Source organism: Phyllostomus discolor, chromosome 2, assembly GCF_004126475.2.
Source record: "Phyllostomus discolor isolate MPI-MPIP mPhyDis1 chromosome 2, mPhyDis1.pri.v3, whole genome shotgun sequence".
NCBI classification, from domain to species: Eukaryota; Metazoa; Chordata; class Mammalia; order Chiroptera; family Phyllostomidae; genus Phyllostomus; species Phyllostomus discolor.
The window spans coordinates 118,328,289-118,344,703 of NC_040904.2; the positions used below are offsets into that span (position 1 = coordinate 118,328,289).

At 36.1% G+C, this 16,415-nt stretch overlaps 1 protein-coding gene across 4 annotated transcripts in view; it reads right to left on the minus strand.

The window, feature by feature from the left end:
• Positions 1 to 2,597: 2,597 nt before the first annotated feature.
• Positions 2,598 to 16,415, minus strand: part of MICU2 (mitochondrial calcium uptake 2) — a 108,811-nt gene continuing 94,993 nt past the window's right edge. For 3 of the 4 annotated variants that reach the window (XM_036018419.1, XM_036018418.1, XM_028532175.2), the window contains 4 exons: positions 8,500 to 8,671; positions 5,672 to 5,780; positions 4,913 to 5,070; positions 2,598 to 3,254 (listed from right to left, as the gene is read on the minus strand). In XM_036018419.1, the coding sequence (XP_035874312.1) occupies positions 3,150 to 3,254; positions 4,913 to 5,070; positions 5,672 to 5,780; positions 8,500 to 8,671 (544 nt within the window). In that variant the 3' untranslated portion in view covers positions 2,598 to 3,149. The remainder of the gene's footprint in view (positions 3,255 to 4,912; positions 5,071 to 5,671; positions 5,781 to 8,499; positions 8,672 to 16,415) is intronic. The other variant, XM_036018417.1, reaches the window with a different exon arrangement.

Genomic DNA, 16,415 nt, shown 5'->3' on the forward strand with positions numbered 1-16,415 from the left:
CTGGAATCAAACCTTCAACCTTGAAGTATCAGGACGATGCTCTAACCAACTGAACTACCGCGACAGGGCTATCATTTACGTTTTTCTTTTTCGTTGTATTTTTTCCATTACAATTTATCCCCTTTATACTATCTTCCACCTCCACCACACACTGCAACCACCGATTTTTTTATGCCAGTTCAACTACAGACCAAATTCTCATATATAAAAGGATTTGTGGAATACATTCTATTTGTCTATTTGTTTCTGTGTTAATGCTATACTCTTAATTAACATACCTTTGTAGTGCCTTATTTAATACAATAATTTTTTCAAAATTTCTTAGTTGTGAATTGTTGACCTTTAATATATATTTTTAGAATCAGTTTTTAAAATTCCACAGTAAAATCTTGCTAGAATTTTTACTGGCAATATTGAATAGTTTCTACATTTACATTAATTTGGAGACACAGAATGGCATTTTGTTCCACTTAGTTTGGTCTTCTTTAAAGTTTTTTAATAAAGCTTTAAAGGCTATATATATATTTATTTACATTTATTTATATTTATATTTATATGCATACATACCATGTTAGGGGATGGTAAAGTTCTATGAAGAATAACAAAATAGAGTAAGATGATGAGAGTGACTAGAGATCACAAGAGGATGGGATTGGTCTGTGATGGTCTCTTTAAGAAAGATAACTGAGCAGAGAGCTGGATTACATGGAAGAATGAGTCCTATGGAAGACCCATGGTCACATCATTAAAGGTCAAGTGAATGGCAAGGGCAAACTTCTTGAGGTTGGGAAGTCAGATGCAGTTGCAGACCTTGAGACCATGTTAAGGCTTCATATTTGATAGTTATGGGAAGCTTTTGAAAGCAAACTAAATTTTTAACTTTTGTAGTGGTTGCCTTAGAATTTGCAATGTACATTTACAACAATACTGGGATGAACATCTTTGTACATACCCTCATGTAGATTTGTGCTTGTTTATTTGGGGGCATATGTTGCAGAGTGAGTTTCTGAGTCACAGGGTGAACGTGGACTTAATTTCACTAAAGACAGCCAGACTGTTTGCTAACCAGCAGTGCATGAAAGATTCCATCTCTGTCTACTTGAACATTCAGTACCATAAAATTTCTATTTTTTGCCAGTTTGTTACACAAAGATTGGCATCATTTAAATTTGCATTTCTTTGGTTACTAGTGAGCAAATGTTTTCTTTAGCTACTTAGATCCATCTCCTGCTCACTCACTACCTCATTTTCCCTTGGTGAATTACAAATTCCCTGTTAACTGCTTAGTTTTCTGATTTTACTTGCTTTATTTTCATGTATATCCTAGATGGCACTGACTTTAGGAAGTATTTTAGAAATATATAGGGACTTTTTTTGATCTTCTAGTATAAGACCAAACATACACATATTGATTACATGCTACTTTATTATAACATTTAATTTATAAATTAATGCTTTAGGTTATTTTAAAAAATGTGTGTAAAGCTATGAATTTCATTTCAAAAGTAAAAATGACAATGTAAAATATTTCTTTAAAAATGCTGTAGGTGGAGGGGAGAATATTGAATTTCACATGGTTGGCTTTTGACATTTCTAAAATACTTTTTTCTCAACCTGTCACCCACTGGTTAACCACACCTATATTACACATTTTAAATTTTTATTTACTTTTAAGTACATTTTGATTATGCTATTACAGTTGTCCCATTTTTTTCTCCCCTTTATTTCCTTCTGCTCTCAGCTGGCTTTTAGTCACTTCCTCCACTACCCACAAGCAAATTGGGCCCTTCTGATGCCGATTCCTGGGTGACTGGGTTTGTGTATGTTCTAGGGTCCTGTGGGTCTCTCCAATGAGCTTTCCCGTGAGGCTGGGAATTTCTCTTGCTGCCTCATCCCCCACAGGTTTTTTTCAGTCAGAGGTTTTGAGGCTTTATTTCCCCTTGCTGGAACCCTGGGTTGCATGGTGTCTTGTTCCCCAGTTGTTCCTCCTGATTTATCTGCTCACAAATGTGGGACCACTCTGCCAGCAGCTGCCTCGCCTGCCCTGGTCCTCCAGCCACTGCCTTGTCATGAGTCCTCTCTGCTCCTGCTGCCCATCTCCACCCCTCCTACCAGTCTGGATGAATGTTTCTTCTTTAACTCCTTGGTTGTCAGACTTCCATGCAGTTTGATTTTTTGGCAGTTCTGGTTATTTTTTTGTTTTTAAATTTGTTGTTGTCCTTCTCTTGGTTGTTTGAGGAGGCACACTGTGTCTACCTATGCCTCCATCTTGGCGGGAAGTCTTACACACTTTTAAAAAATAGCTTCATTAAGATGTATTTCATACACCATATAGTTTGCCCATATAAAGGGTACAAAAATTGTTATATACAAATACATATATTTATATAAATATATATAATATATACAAATATATATAAATATATTTAAACCCAATAAATCCCAAGAGATCCTGATCTTGTGATCGCAATTCTTCCAATTACAATAGTTTTTAAGAATATGAACTAATTAGGCTGGCAAGGGATGAGAGTATTATTCACATTTAAAAACAATGTGGTTTTCAGATAACACATATAAAATGAAACACACCTCAGTAATTTTTGCATTTTTGTAAATAATTTATTCTGTTTGTAGGTCCAATTTTGAAATTTACATGTTATTTTAAAGACAACTAATATACAGCTCACTGAAATGAAATGTACAAGAAGTTTAGGTGATATAAGATACACATGAGAAAACCTTAAATGTTAACTTAATTTGCTCTTCTAGGAACATCAGGATTTATAGAATTGATACTGGCCTTTATATCCATTACTTGTTTCTATAAGTTATTGTGGATCCTTCCAGAGAGCATATTGTGCTATTGTATCTAAGAAATTAGTTAGGTTTTTCACTGTATCATAGTACAAAGCATTACTTTATTCCTAGGCCTTCTCACAGGATCCAGTATCTGTTTTCATAAAAGTGCACTTTCTTTTTACTAAGTTTGTTAATGAAATCTTGTTAAGAAATTACTGAAGCAGAAAGTAATACAAGGCATCTTTGTATTACAAAGGAAATCAGTGAAGACTTAAGAAGATAAACATCTGGTACTTTAAAAAAAATCTCAAATTCTTACATTTGGAGCAATATTCCCACATGATGTTTTCCTAAAAAAGACCTTTTCCAGCTTTTTTCCAGACTTCTTTTACTCCTCTGATGCTTTCTTTTTTCACACATTTCCAGTATTCTTGAACACTTTGTTGTTGTGTTACCTGTTAACCAAAAGTAAAACTTAAGGGGCTATTTTATTGAAGGCTAAACATGATTTCATGTGTGCAATGTTACTGTTTATTTCCCACACTCCTCCAAAACATATTTGAGGTGGATTATGTTGTAAAGGTGATTGCAACAGAACTGTACAATAAGGGTAAAAGATAAAAGTGAATGTGATGTAAGAATATCCACAGGGTAACCAAGGAATGGATACGTGATTGGAGATTCCTTTCTCATAAGAATAGGAAGACTTTGGTTGATCTTCTTTTACATATTGACTTTAAAATATAATTATTTGATAATTTTTCCTTTTATAATATATGTGGAATAAAAATAAGCCTAAAAGTTTGATTTAACCTTAGATAAAATTAAAAAGAAACTACAGGTCACAATATATATGAAGAGAAACCTTAAGAATACAATTAATTTAAGTGCTGAGTTAGAAAGTATTGTGTGGTTATTATTTCTCTCAACTAATCAAGAAAGTGGAAGTTCGACAAAACTGCGACTCTGGTGAGCACAGGGGCACAGCACTGCTGGAAACCTGCCACACTGAAGCAGAGTCTACTTCAGGTTGTATGTCCGTTTCCTACTGTTGATTTTCAGGTCTTCTCTTTAACACTTTCTGAGAAATCGTAGAGGCTCTAGGTATATTAAACTGTTAACTGCAAAGGCTGGTTTAATTTCCAATAATATGATTATTAACTATGGGGTGTTGGATGACTACAAAGCTTGTAAGACATGTTTGTTAGTGGAAATCATATTTGTTCATTTTCCGTAAGTAATGTTTATAGCAGGACATGAATGTGCTTCTCTAAGTTATAAATAGATTTATTTTTGTAAACCCACCATATTTTCTCTCTCTCATCCTCTGTTCTAACTCAACTGCCTACTTACTACGTGGTCCTGTCCGGACCCAGGTTTCCAACCTGCACACTACCTTCCTGACAGGGCTTCTAGCAGATTCTCATCTAAAATAAATTTTGGGTTTGATCTGTCCCAGTTATAGGCCAATATATGAATTTGAGTGAATGATGGTAATAGCTAACACCAATTGTAAGTGTCTCAACCACTATACTATTTTATACTTAATTCTCATAATAATTCTTTCTGGTAGATCCTATTAGTTTCCTCATTGTATAGAAGAGAAATCTGAGACTCAGGAAAATTAAGTGGCTTTGTAAGATTTGGTAGTTAACAGGTGACAGAGCTGGGATTTCAAACTAGGTGTGTTTGCCCTGACTGGTGTGGCTTGGTTGGGTGACGTCCTGCAGAGCAAAAAGTCACTGGTTTGGTCCCCAGTTAAGGCACATATGAGAAACAACCATTAATGTTTCTCACACTGGTTTTTCTCTCCCTCTCTTTCTCCGTCCCTTCCCTTTCCTCTAAAAATAAAGAAATAACATCTTAAAAAAAGAAACTAGGTGTGTCTAACTGCAAAGCCCAAAGTAAATTCTAGGCTATGATTTCTGAGTAATGGTTTCTGATTAGATTCGTATTAAAAAAAATGCAAAGAAAAATGTTAGATCACATCTGCAGGGGTATCTCTTTATACATTATGAAAACTCTACTTAAGATGACACATTTCCTCCGATTCTAGGTTTAACAACATTTAATTACATGTAAACATGTTATTTAAAAACTCAAAGTCTGTTACCCATAAACCTCGATGCATCCTGTTTTTTAACACTCCAAGGAACTCTCCATGACTAAGACATTCATCGCCATCCAAATCAAAGATCTTGAAGACAGTGTCCAAAATGTTGTTTGAGAGCTCCTGTCCTGTAGCTACTTTCACAGCTCTCTTAAACTCTGCTAAAAAAGAAAACACAAACCAACTTACCCACCATGTGAAACAGTCTAAGTAAAATTAATCTAATTTTTCATAATTTGAGAATTAAAAATAAATCTAACTATTAACTATATAGGCAGTAAAACAGAAACAAAAAACATATATAAAAATATATTCATATATAAATGTAGCTGACAAGTGGTACAAAAGTACTGTATTTGCCGTGCATAATGCGCTCCTGTGAATAATGCAAACCCACATTTTTGTGCTCATTATACATAGGCTCATTATACCCATGTATAATGTGTATCTTCATTTTTCCCTCAAAAGTTTGGGCAAAAAAGTGCACATTACACATGGCAAAATATGGTTAACTGCAAGTGGCTATTTTAATTTAACCAATGTTTCAAACACAAGTATTTAAATATTTCCTTCTCCCTCTCAGGGAAAAGTAAGAAAGTAAAAGCAAGCAGAGTAATTGTGAAATGTAAGTATAGTGCTGTAAATCTGGAATAACCTTGATTAATTAAGTAAAGGCCAGTCCACTGTTTTTACTGCTAACTGCCACCTTGGTTGGTATCTAGTTTAAGAGATAATAAAAATTAAATGATGCACTGAACTTACCTAGTCTGACAGGGCGATGAGCTAAATTAAACATCTGCATGGCAATAGCAAAGTCTTCCAAGTGGGTTGTAAAATGACAAAATGACTTGAACTCATCCAGACTAATACTCTAATAAAACAAAAGGGAGTTTTTATTACAATTTTGTAGTTACTTTAAATAATCTTATGAAATAAGTGTGAGTCCTCTTTTCTATCATAAAGCTTATGAATTACTACCTTTCCAAGCAAGTCTATTAAAAAGTTTGAGATGAAGAATAACAAAATTATAGATTTTAGAGATTAGAATGAACCCCAAGAGATAATAAATGTTTTTTTTTTTTTTTATTACCAGGGCACTGGGTGTGATTGCAGACTGTATAGTGTGTGAACGGAGTTGTGCAATGCAAGACCTGGGATTGTCCTGTGTTATGGACTGATTCTGTCTCTTCAATATTCATGTGTTGAATAACCCCCAATGTAACTTGATTTTGAGAAGGGAGGTTTAATTCGATAGGACTGCTGTCCTGATAAAAGGCACCAGACTGCTCTCATTCTGTATGTGGGGAGGAGAGGCTTCAGTGGACACCAAACTTGCCAGCACCCTGATCTTTGACTCCCACTTGCCAAAATTGTGAGCAAATTAGTTTGTGGTTTAAGCCACCCAGTCTGTGGTATTAATGGCAGCTTGAGAATACTAATACATACTGTTAAGTGGCCTACCTCCTAGCTTTTCTTAATTTTATCAGTGGACACAGCACTGAGTTTTGGAGTTAGATGGACCTATGTTGAAATTCCCGTTGTGCCATATATTATGGCATTATATATTTAATAGGGTAAAATGTCAGACACTTCATAGTTCTTGATTTTTTAAGACCCCATTATAAATTAGAGACATTGGTCTATTACGTGTGATCCCAATGTTTCCCCCCATTTTGTTAATTTTTAATTTTGACTTTGATTATAATTTTGGGGAGGATGAGGGGAGTCCATAGACTTTTAATTTTAGGTAGTAATTTCATAAATTTTTTTCTTTAAAGCTTCTGGGTTTGCTTAGAAAGACAGGTATACCCCATTCTAAGATGACTGTTTCCAAGTTTTCTTCTATTCTTACTCAGTTTCCTTTTTCTCTTTAACATTTAATTCTTTGATCCATCTGGAGTTTACTTTAAAGTAATGAGTGAAGTAGAGACTTAACCTTTATTTTCTTTCTCAGATGGCCAGTGAATTGTACTAATGCCATTTAATAATTCTTCTTTACCCAACTAATTTGTAATAATAGCTTACATATACTAAATTTTGTATGTGTATTTGGGTCTATCTCTGGACTTTATATTCTGGTCAACTGATAATGTCCATCAAAATCATTGTAACTGATTTAATTACAAATAGTTGATGATGTATTTTAGTATCTTTGCATTTTCTCTTAAAGACCACTTTTTTAGAATAGTTTTAGGTTGACAGTAAAACTGAGGAAATCATACTTCCCTGCCTCCTCAGACTTTCTTTTCATGTAAAACTTCATGGCATTTTTTTTATTGAAACCCGTAGTATTCAGCAGTGGCTCATTCTCTCGTAATTCCTGCACAGAAGAAGGATCACACTTTGGTGCCTCATTGAAGTTAGGTTGAGACATGTGATCAGTCTAGGCAGTAGCCAAGGGTGGTCATGTTTCCAGAACAAAACATTTAATTGCCAGAACATGACTCACTCCTTTCTTTTCCTACACCAGCCTCTGAAAGTGGTGTCTTTTTTTCAGGTGATGGAGCTCCAAGATGGCAGAGCCTCAAAAAGTCTAGGTCTCTGAGCACCACATGGGTGGTCTCCCACCTGCCATTCTGGAGATGTGTCATGGTCAAGAAAGAAGCCATCCTTTGTGTCAACCACAGTGATTTCAGGGTTGTTCGTAACTGCAGTAAACAGGCTGTTCTGATTGGTATGACTATCCCATTTACAGATTAATTTAAAGGAGAACTACTGTATTTATAATGCCATGACTTTCTATTCAATCACAGAGAATGTCTCTACAATCAGATAAATTTTATTTCATATCCATCAAAACTTTAAAGTTTGTTTCCACATATCTGTAGTTAATTTATAATTGTTATATACTTCTATTGCAATTGTAGATGCGATCTTCATAACGTTTTATTATCTTTTTCCTCACTATACAAATAGCTTTAAAATTATATGAAAATACATGCTCATTTCAAAAAAATTTTTTTTGAATAATGTAATAAAAACAATACATAAAGTAAAAATCCCTTGAAATCTAATCTTACCACTGTACATTAACTATTTGGCAATTATCATTTCATGCATTTCACATACATAAACACACACATATGGTACTACATTTTCTGATCTGGAATTTTTATATAGGGCAGCTACTTCTGATATAGCACTAGCATTGTAACGGGCATTTAATTTAGTTTTTATTGTTTCTAATATTTTTTTCCATTTGATTCTCTTGGGTTCTCTAGGCATATAATCACATCATATGCAAAGATAACTCTCACCTCCTTTCACATTTTCATACTTTTTAATCTTGTTGATTTGCCCTAGCTAAGATTTCCAGAACAACAGAAAGTGACGGCATTGACAATGGACATTCCTGTCTTATCTTGACTTCACTGGAAATGCCAAACTCATGGCTGCTATACTTAGTTAACAGTTTATTAGTAAGAAAATAGTATATGCAGAACTCGCACTTTTTTGTACTTATTTTTACACTTAAACAATAGAGAGCAGCTCAGTCTTGGTTAGTTTGGAAGTCACTTTATTTAATTATGTAAATATGCCTAACATATTAGTTCATGTTCATCACAAACATAACAAAAAGACATACCAACCTCTCCGGCTGACAACTTCTCTCTCACATTTTTCCAATAAATGTCTTTATTTTCAGTGTTAGTGAAAAAAAGGAGCCACTCTGCAAAGTCTTCTTTTCTCATGAAACTCAAACCTTTGGAGAATTGAAGGAACTCCATTTCTTGGACCTCCGTCTGTAGATTCTCCATAAACCTAAATGTTAAAGTATAGAGCTGACAGAAGTGGCCAGTGGCTTCCACCTGTCACATCATCAATGGAGCTGTGCGAGCACCTCTGTGAGCTGCACAAAGCATAAATGTCATGGCAAAGCCTGCAAGAACCGGAGTGTCTAGCAGCTGGGTAAGTCCAATACCTGCTTCAATCTGACTCCCTATACCTAGTTTGTGCAAATTCCACTTGGCAACCTACATTCTGACAAACTTAGACTTAACAAATTAGTAAAATATTGGTCTGATACAACCACAGAAAATGAAAATACACAGAAAACAGTATTTTTCCAATATAGATAAGTTGTCTATAATCAGAGAAACTTAAAATTCAGTTGGGATACTGTTTTTAGAATGTTAATTATAACTGATAGTTCCTCATATTTTTCAGATACCAAATTTGATCAATATAATTAACGGCTTTGCATCAAAAGCACAGATTTACCAGAAAGTATTTATAATCTTTTGGACAATAACATATGTCTATGTGATTTAAAAGTCCTTTTTTTAAAAAAAAATAAAAACAAATGGTCCATGACTCTGTTTCTGTTTTGTCAGTTTATTTTGTTCATTAGATTATACATATAAGTGAGATCATATGGTATATGTCTTTCTCTGACTTATTTCACTTAGCATAATAATCTCCAGGTCCATCCATGTTGTCACAAAAGTTAAGGTTTCTTTCCTTTTTACATCTATGTAGTGTTCCATTTTGTAAATGTACCACAGCTTTGTTATCCACTCATTGCATGGACACATGGAACACACTGACAACTCTCAGAAGGGAGGGGGTGGGGGGACTGGATGAAAGAAGGTAAAGGGATTAGCCAAAGAACGTATGTGCAGGACTCGCAGACCCAGATAACTGTGTGGTGATGGTTGGAGGGAAGCGGGGAGGGGCCTGGGTGGAGGCAGGCGGAGGGGGGATGGGGACATCTGTAACACTGTCAACAATAAAAATTTAAAAAAAAAGGAAACACATAGTACTTGGATCAAACTGTCATCAACAGCTTCCTGAGAAATGTACAAGCTGAAAGATTATCAGGTTAAAGATATACCTACTTTGAACAAGAACACAGAAATGCTGATTTACTTATAACTTAAATCATGTGAAAAGCATGACTGTCTCCATGAGTTTTAACATACTGCAGATTCCTTACTCACCTTTCCACATGGTCAATGATCTGTACTCTGTGTCATGTCACAATTTAGTGGGAATACACATGGGGTAAAAAGAGGTCCAGTCCAGTTCAGTGGGAGGAGAGCTGCCACTTGTCCCCCACACCTTAGAAGCATGAAGGGAGTTTAATTTTAGGCTTCTATCTGTGGTAGGTCAGAGTCTGAATGTATTCAGTACATATTTATCAGTGTTATGTGTCCTTTAGGGTTTAGAGTTTTATCTAAAACTTGAAGCATTTCAAATTTGGACTGAACAAAATCTACTGACACACTTCATCCTTTGTTATACTGTGTACTGTGGTGACATTCATTTTTTTCTTATGAGGGTTGTTTAAAAAATGCTTTATTTGCAAATAAATGTATAATGAAACAGGAAAGTAGAAAATATGGTATAAGAACAGGAACAGACTTCTGACTCAGATGGAGGCGTAGGTAGATACACTTTGCCTCTGTGCACAACCAAAAGGACAACCACAAATTTAAATAACCAGAACTGCCAGAAAATCAAACTGTATGGAAGTCTGACAGCCAAGGAGTTAAATAAGAAATATTCATCTAGACTGGTAGGAGGGGTGGGGACAGGCAGCCAGGGGCAGAGGGGACTCGTGACAAGGCAGTGGCTGGAGGATCTGGGTGGGTGAGGCAGCAGCTGGCAGAGCAGGCGGTCCAACATTTGTGAGCAGATAAATCAGGGCGAACAACTGGGGAGTGGGACAGACCACACAACCCAGGGTTCCAGCAAGGGGAAATAAAGCCTCAAAACCTCTGACTGAAAAAAACCTGTGGGGGATGAGGTGGCAGGAGAAATGCCCAGCCTCACAGGAAAGTTCACTGGAGAGACCCAGAGGGTCCTAGAACATATACAAACCCACTCACCTGGGAATCAGCATCAGAAGTGCCCAATTTGCTTGTAGGTAGTGGAGGAAGTGACTGAAAGCCAGCTGAGAGCTGAGCAAGTGGCATTATTCCCTCTTAGACCCTTCCCCCACATACAGCGCCACAAAGCCGTAACCAGGGTTGCCCTGCCCTGGTGAATTCCTCAAGCTCTACCCCTTACAAAGTAACCTGTGTGCCAAGACAAAAAAATATGGCCCGAAGTAAAGAACAGGTCAACGTTCCAGAAAAAATACAACTAGGCGACAAATAGATAGACAACCTATCGGATGAAGAATTCAAAACACTGGTAATCAGGATGCTCACAGACATGGTTGAGTATGGTCACAAAATGGAGGAAAAAGTGAAGGCTACGAAAAGTGAAATACAGGAAAATGTACAGGGAATCAAAGTGAAGGGAAGGAAACCAGGACTCAAATCAACAGTTTGGAGCAGAAGGAAGAAATAAACATTCGACCAGAACAGAATGAAGAAACAAGAATTAAACAAACAAACAAACAAACAAACAAACAAACAAGGAGAGGCTTCAGAACTTCTGGGACAACTTTAAATGTTCCAACACCTGAATCACAGGGGTGCCAGAAGGAGAAGAGGAAGAGCAAGAAACTGAAAACTTATTTGAAAAAATAATGATGAAGAACTTCCCCAGTCTGGCAAAGGAAATAGACTTCCAGGAAGTCCAACAAGCTTAGAGAATCCCAAAGAAGTTGGACTCAAGGAAGCACATACCAAGGCACATCATCATTACATTAACCAAGATTAAAGAGGAGAAAATCTTAAAAGCAAAGAGAAAGGGAGAGTGTTACCTACAAAGGAGTTCCTATTAGTCTATCAGTTGATTTTTCAAAGGAAACCTTACAGGCAAGAAGGGGCTGGAAAGAAGTATTCCAAGTCATGAAAGGCAAGGACCTACATCCAAGATTGCTCTACACAGCAAAGCTATCATTTATAGTAGAAGGGCAGATAAAGTGCTTCCCAGATAAAGTCAAGTTAAAGGAGTCCATCATCACCAAGCCCTTATTATGTGAAATGTTAAAGAGACTTACCTAAGAAAAAGAAGATCAAAACTATGAACAGTAAAATGACAACAAACTCACAACTATCAACAACAAAACCTTAGAAAACAAAATAAAAAATGAACTAAGGAAACAACTAGAACAGAAACAGATTCACAGAAATAGAGATCACATGGAGGGTTATCAGTGGGGAGCGGGAGGAGGGAGAATAGGGAAAAAGGTACCTGGAATAAGAAGCATAAATGGTAGGTACAAAATAGACAGGGGGTGGTCATACACCAAAGAACTTATATGTATGACCCATGGATATGAACTAAGGTGGGGGAATAATGGTGGGAGATGGGGTATAGGGCAGAGCAGAATAAAGGGGAGAAAAAATGGGACAAGTATAATAGCATAATCAATAAAATATATTTATAAAAAAGGAACATGAATAACTGGTTCCTTCCCTTTTTCTTTAGGCTCTAAGGCTGAAATGTTATAAACATAATTGCTGTTAAGCTATACAGTGTCTGGTTTAAGCTACTTCCATTTTAACTAATTATATTACTTTTGAAGAACATAAGTACATTATATGATAATCTATCTAAGTCTAATATATATTGTTATGACATGAAAATCTGGAATATGATACTGAACATAATATATGAATTGAATAATCTGTAATACATAAGGCCACCAGATGCACTCTGAATACATTTAAATAATTTATAAGTTAGTGGACTAACTGGAAGCCCTGGGAAACTTTGCCTCTTCTTGGATAGTGTTTTAGGCCCTGTGTACTGGAGCTGTGGGTGTGTACTGTGCATGTGTTGTCCACCTCTGCTTAATGTGAGGCAGCTTGAGATGAGTTTGCTAGAGTATTCACACCACTAATCTTAAGTGTTACCAGTCTAGGTAGTTCTCCCTAAGAGATGAGCATAAGATGTACTTATCAGCACACTACTACCTTGGCATTTATGAAAAAACTTCATGAGTTTGGAACACCCTCTATTAATAAGTGGTATTTCAGAAGCTAAAATAATCCCAGTCCTAAAAAGCACACCGGTATCAAAACTTGAGACCATTTTTCTTTCCTTTGTAACTATTTCCCTAATATATCTGGTAAGTCATAGAATTATTTTCAGCTTTAAAAATTTATTGGAAAAAAAAAAGAGGTCAAATGTACCATACCAGAAACTCAGGGATTACTTCTGGTCATTATTTCTAAGGCTAACCATCATTAGAGTTTAAAAGAATGAAAAGCAGAACAACAGGAAAAGGCCCTAAATAAAGTAGGAGAGAAAAGGGAAAAGGAATCAGGAAAAACAAAACAGAGGCACTGTTACAGAGGGGTAAACATCATCAATAGCTGCCTATGTAGACTGAGCATCCCTGAACAATACATATCCTGATAAAGAACCAAATTTTCACATTTAAGTTATCTGTTGATTTCATAACAATAAATAAACAACAAAATCCCAGGAGACAGAACTTAACTTATACTTTAGTTTTTATTTAAATGGCTAAGTGGTATTTTCATTGGGAAATCCCATGACTAGTTGTAAAAGTAAAACAACAACAAAACAAAAACAAAGCTAAAAACAACTCCCAAATCACAAATTTATCCACATGCTCCCTCATTAACTGCTAAATTTCTCTTGATGTGCTAGTATCTACTTAATGTGCCTGTCTCTGTGGTGCACCTACTCACCCACCAAGGACCTGTGGGACTATATTAGCAACTTTATGATCTCTTACACCTTTTAAGACAAACATGGGTATAAATATCTCCTTTTCAGTTTCTGAAGTCTATGACCCTGGACCAAGTGCCCTTAACTTCATCAAGTTCAGTCATCAAAGGGAAGACTACCTGTGCCAAGTTTTCAGGATAGATAAAACAATACATGTGAAACACTTAAACACTTGCCAGGCACATAGTAAGTAAGTACTTGACAGACAGTAGCTTGATAAGGCACTGAGCATGTTTGCAACTATCTTTCTGTTTTCATCCTACTCAAGTCCAGACTCAGATTTTCACTGCTTTGGCTGCTCTCTTGTTCCTTGGGCTTTTTTTTTTTTAATGTAAATCATAATTTTCACAGTCATATACTATATAGATTTTATACTAGTGTTGTATAGTAGGATACTTGACTAGAGTGGTTTAGATAGTATTTTCAAGGTCATGTAGATGAAAACAGAATTTAGATGCAAGTATGTCTAACCTCAAACATGATGATCTACTACTTTCCAAGCATGTCTAGTGTTTTTTAAAAATTTAAATTATATTTTATTTTTATGCTACTACAGTTGTCCCATATTTGCCCTCTTTGCGCTCCTCCACCCAGGCCCATACTCCCTCAGGCAATCCCCACACCTCTCACTGTTCACGTCCATGGGTTATGCATATATGTTCTTTGACTAATCCCTTTACCTTCTTTCAACCAATCCCCATCTACCCTCTCACCTTTGACAGATGCTAGTCTGTTCCATGTATCCATGCCTCTGTTTCTATTTTGCTTGTTACTTTATTTTGTTCAGTACATTCTACATATAAGTGAGATCATGTGGTATTTCTTTTTCTCTGACTGGGTTATTTTACTTATTTTTATCTGACTAGTATTTCTTTTTCTCCAGGTCTATCCATGCTGTTGCAAAAAGTAAGAGTTCTATAGGACACAATGAAAGCAGTCCTGAGAGGGAAGTTCATAGCCCCTTGGGCTTTGATGGCCTTCTTTAAGTGTAACTTGAAAACTATACCATAGCTGCATACAGTGGTACTAACAAAAATTCACTGCCTATACCTTTACTGGGCCCTCAACCCTTCAAACAGCCTCTGCCAACATGGAAAGGTCTTTTTTAGTTTACACAGTGGCTATTTCAAGCCCTCCATATCCTCTACAAATCTATACCATTGGCTTTGTTTGTCTTTGGTAGGTGACCCTGCCCCAACTTCCTTGAGGAGTTAGAAATCATTATTTAGGAAATTCTCTCGTTTTCTTGCTATCACTACAGAAATATGATAGCACTCAGAAAAAAAGGATGGCTAACTTATCTACCGGTCACTAAACTCCACCTTTATTCCCATGTTTCCTCTTCTGCAGGGAACTTTTTCTTCTGGTCATTCTGATTCATTCCTATATTGTTTCCTCTTTACATCATCATCTAACATGTGGGGAAAAACTTTCATATACTTCCAATCTGTTAGTGCCTGCTTTCTCTTTTTTGTAGTCAACCTTCTTAGAAGACTATTTATTTCTTTCCTTACCCCCTGCAATCTAGTATCTACTCCCCTTGACAACATCTGTGCTACACTCATTTTTTCCTCACATGCTTCTTGTGTTCTCCAGCTCAGTGACTAGGCCTCCTCCCATTCATTCATTGGTTCCTCTCAGAAACCAGCATTACCTGACTTCTGCCCCACTCACGCTCTCCTGTCTCCAACTACTATTAATTCTTTCCCTGAAATAACTTCTTGGATTCCTCCACTCGTTTCTATTCCCATTCCCACCACCTCAGTCTAATCACCACTCCCATTTCCTCTATCAGCCAGTCAGCTGTTAACTGACCTCCCTGCTTTCCTTTGATTTCCTTAGCTACCTATTCAATCTGACATCACTGCACTCTTGTGGTTCTCTGCCCTTCTCACCATGGATTAAAAAACCTTCACAATTTTGCCTGTTTACCTTTTTACCCTCTTTTCTTGCTTATTTTCCCATTGACATGTTTTTTTCTTGTAATACATATTATTTTATCTACTTAGTAATCATTGAGTTCAGACAACATTGGATTGATAATTCTTACCAATTTTGCAAATATGAATGCTTTTCTTGACTGGAAAATTGAGAAAATTAACTACCTATAGAGAGCATCAGTTTATCATTACATTGATTAAACTATTCTGAAGAATGACAGCAAACAAAATATTCCTGAGAATTTTTTTCTTAGATTAAATTCATTGTGTATTAGCAGCACCACAGAATAAGCTCATTTAGTACTGAATGTTCTATAAATTATCAGTTAGTGTATATCAAAATTTAGGGTGGAAAAGTAGATGGTGAGATGGTGTTTCTTCTCATGTCCTTTGATGGGGGATAATTTTTGCCAGGGCCAAAGATTAGATAAAAACATCAATATTTTGTAAAGTAAAATTTGACTTGCAGATTTAAATAAAATTATTGATTTATTGGAATGCAAAACAGACTAAAAAAATTTTTTTAAATCTTCACCTGATGATATGTTTATTGATCCCAGAGAGAGGAAGTGGGGGCAGGGAAGGAGGGGAGGAGAGATAGAGAGAGAGAGAGAGAGAGAAACGTTAATGTGTGAGAAAAATGTCAATCAACTGCCTCCTACATGCGCCCTGCCTGGGGATTGAACCTGCAATCTTTTGGTGTATGGGACGATATACTCCAACCACTCAAGCCACCCGATGAGGGCCAGACTTTTAAAATAATTGCTTTTTTCTAAGTGAAAAGTCTACACTTAACTAAGAAATGTTTTGCCCAAGCAATTTCTACATTCTTTTGTATGAACAAAGAATTTAAATTTAAGTTTCTACAATAATAAGGCATGACAAGAAGTTTGGCATACTGTTTGTTAAGCTTGACATCATTATCTTTTGCTCTGTATACTATTATTGTTCTGTAACTGCAGTTTTTG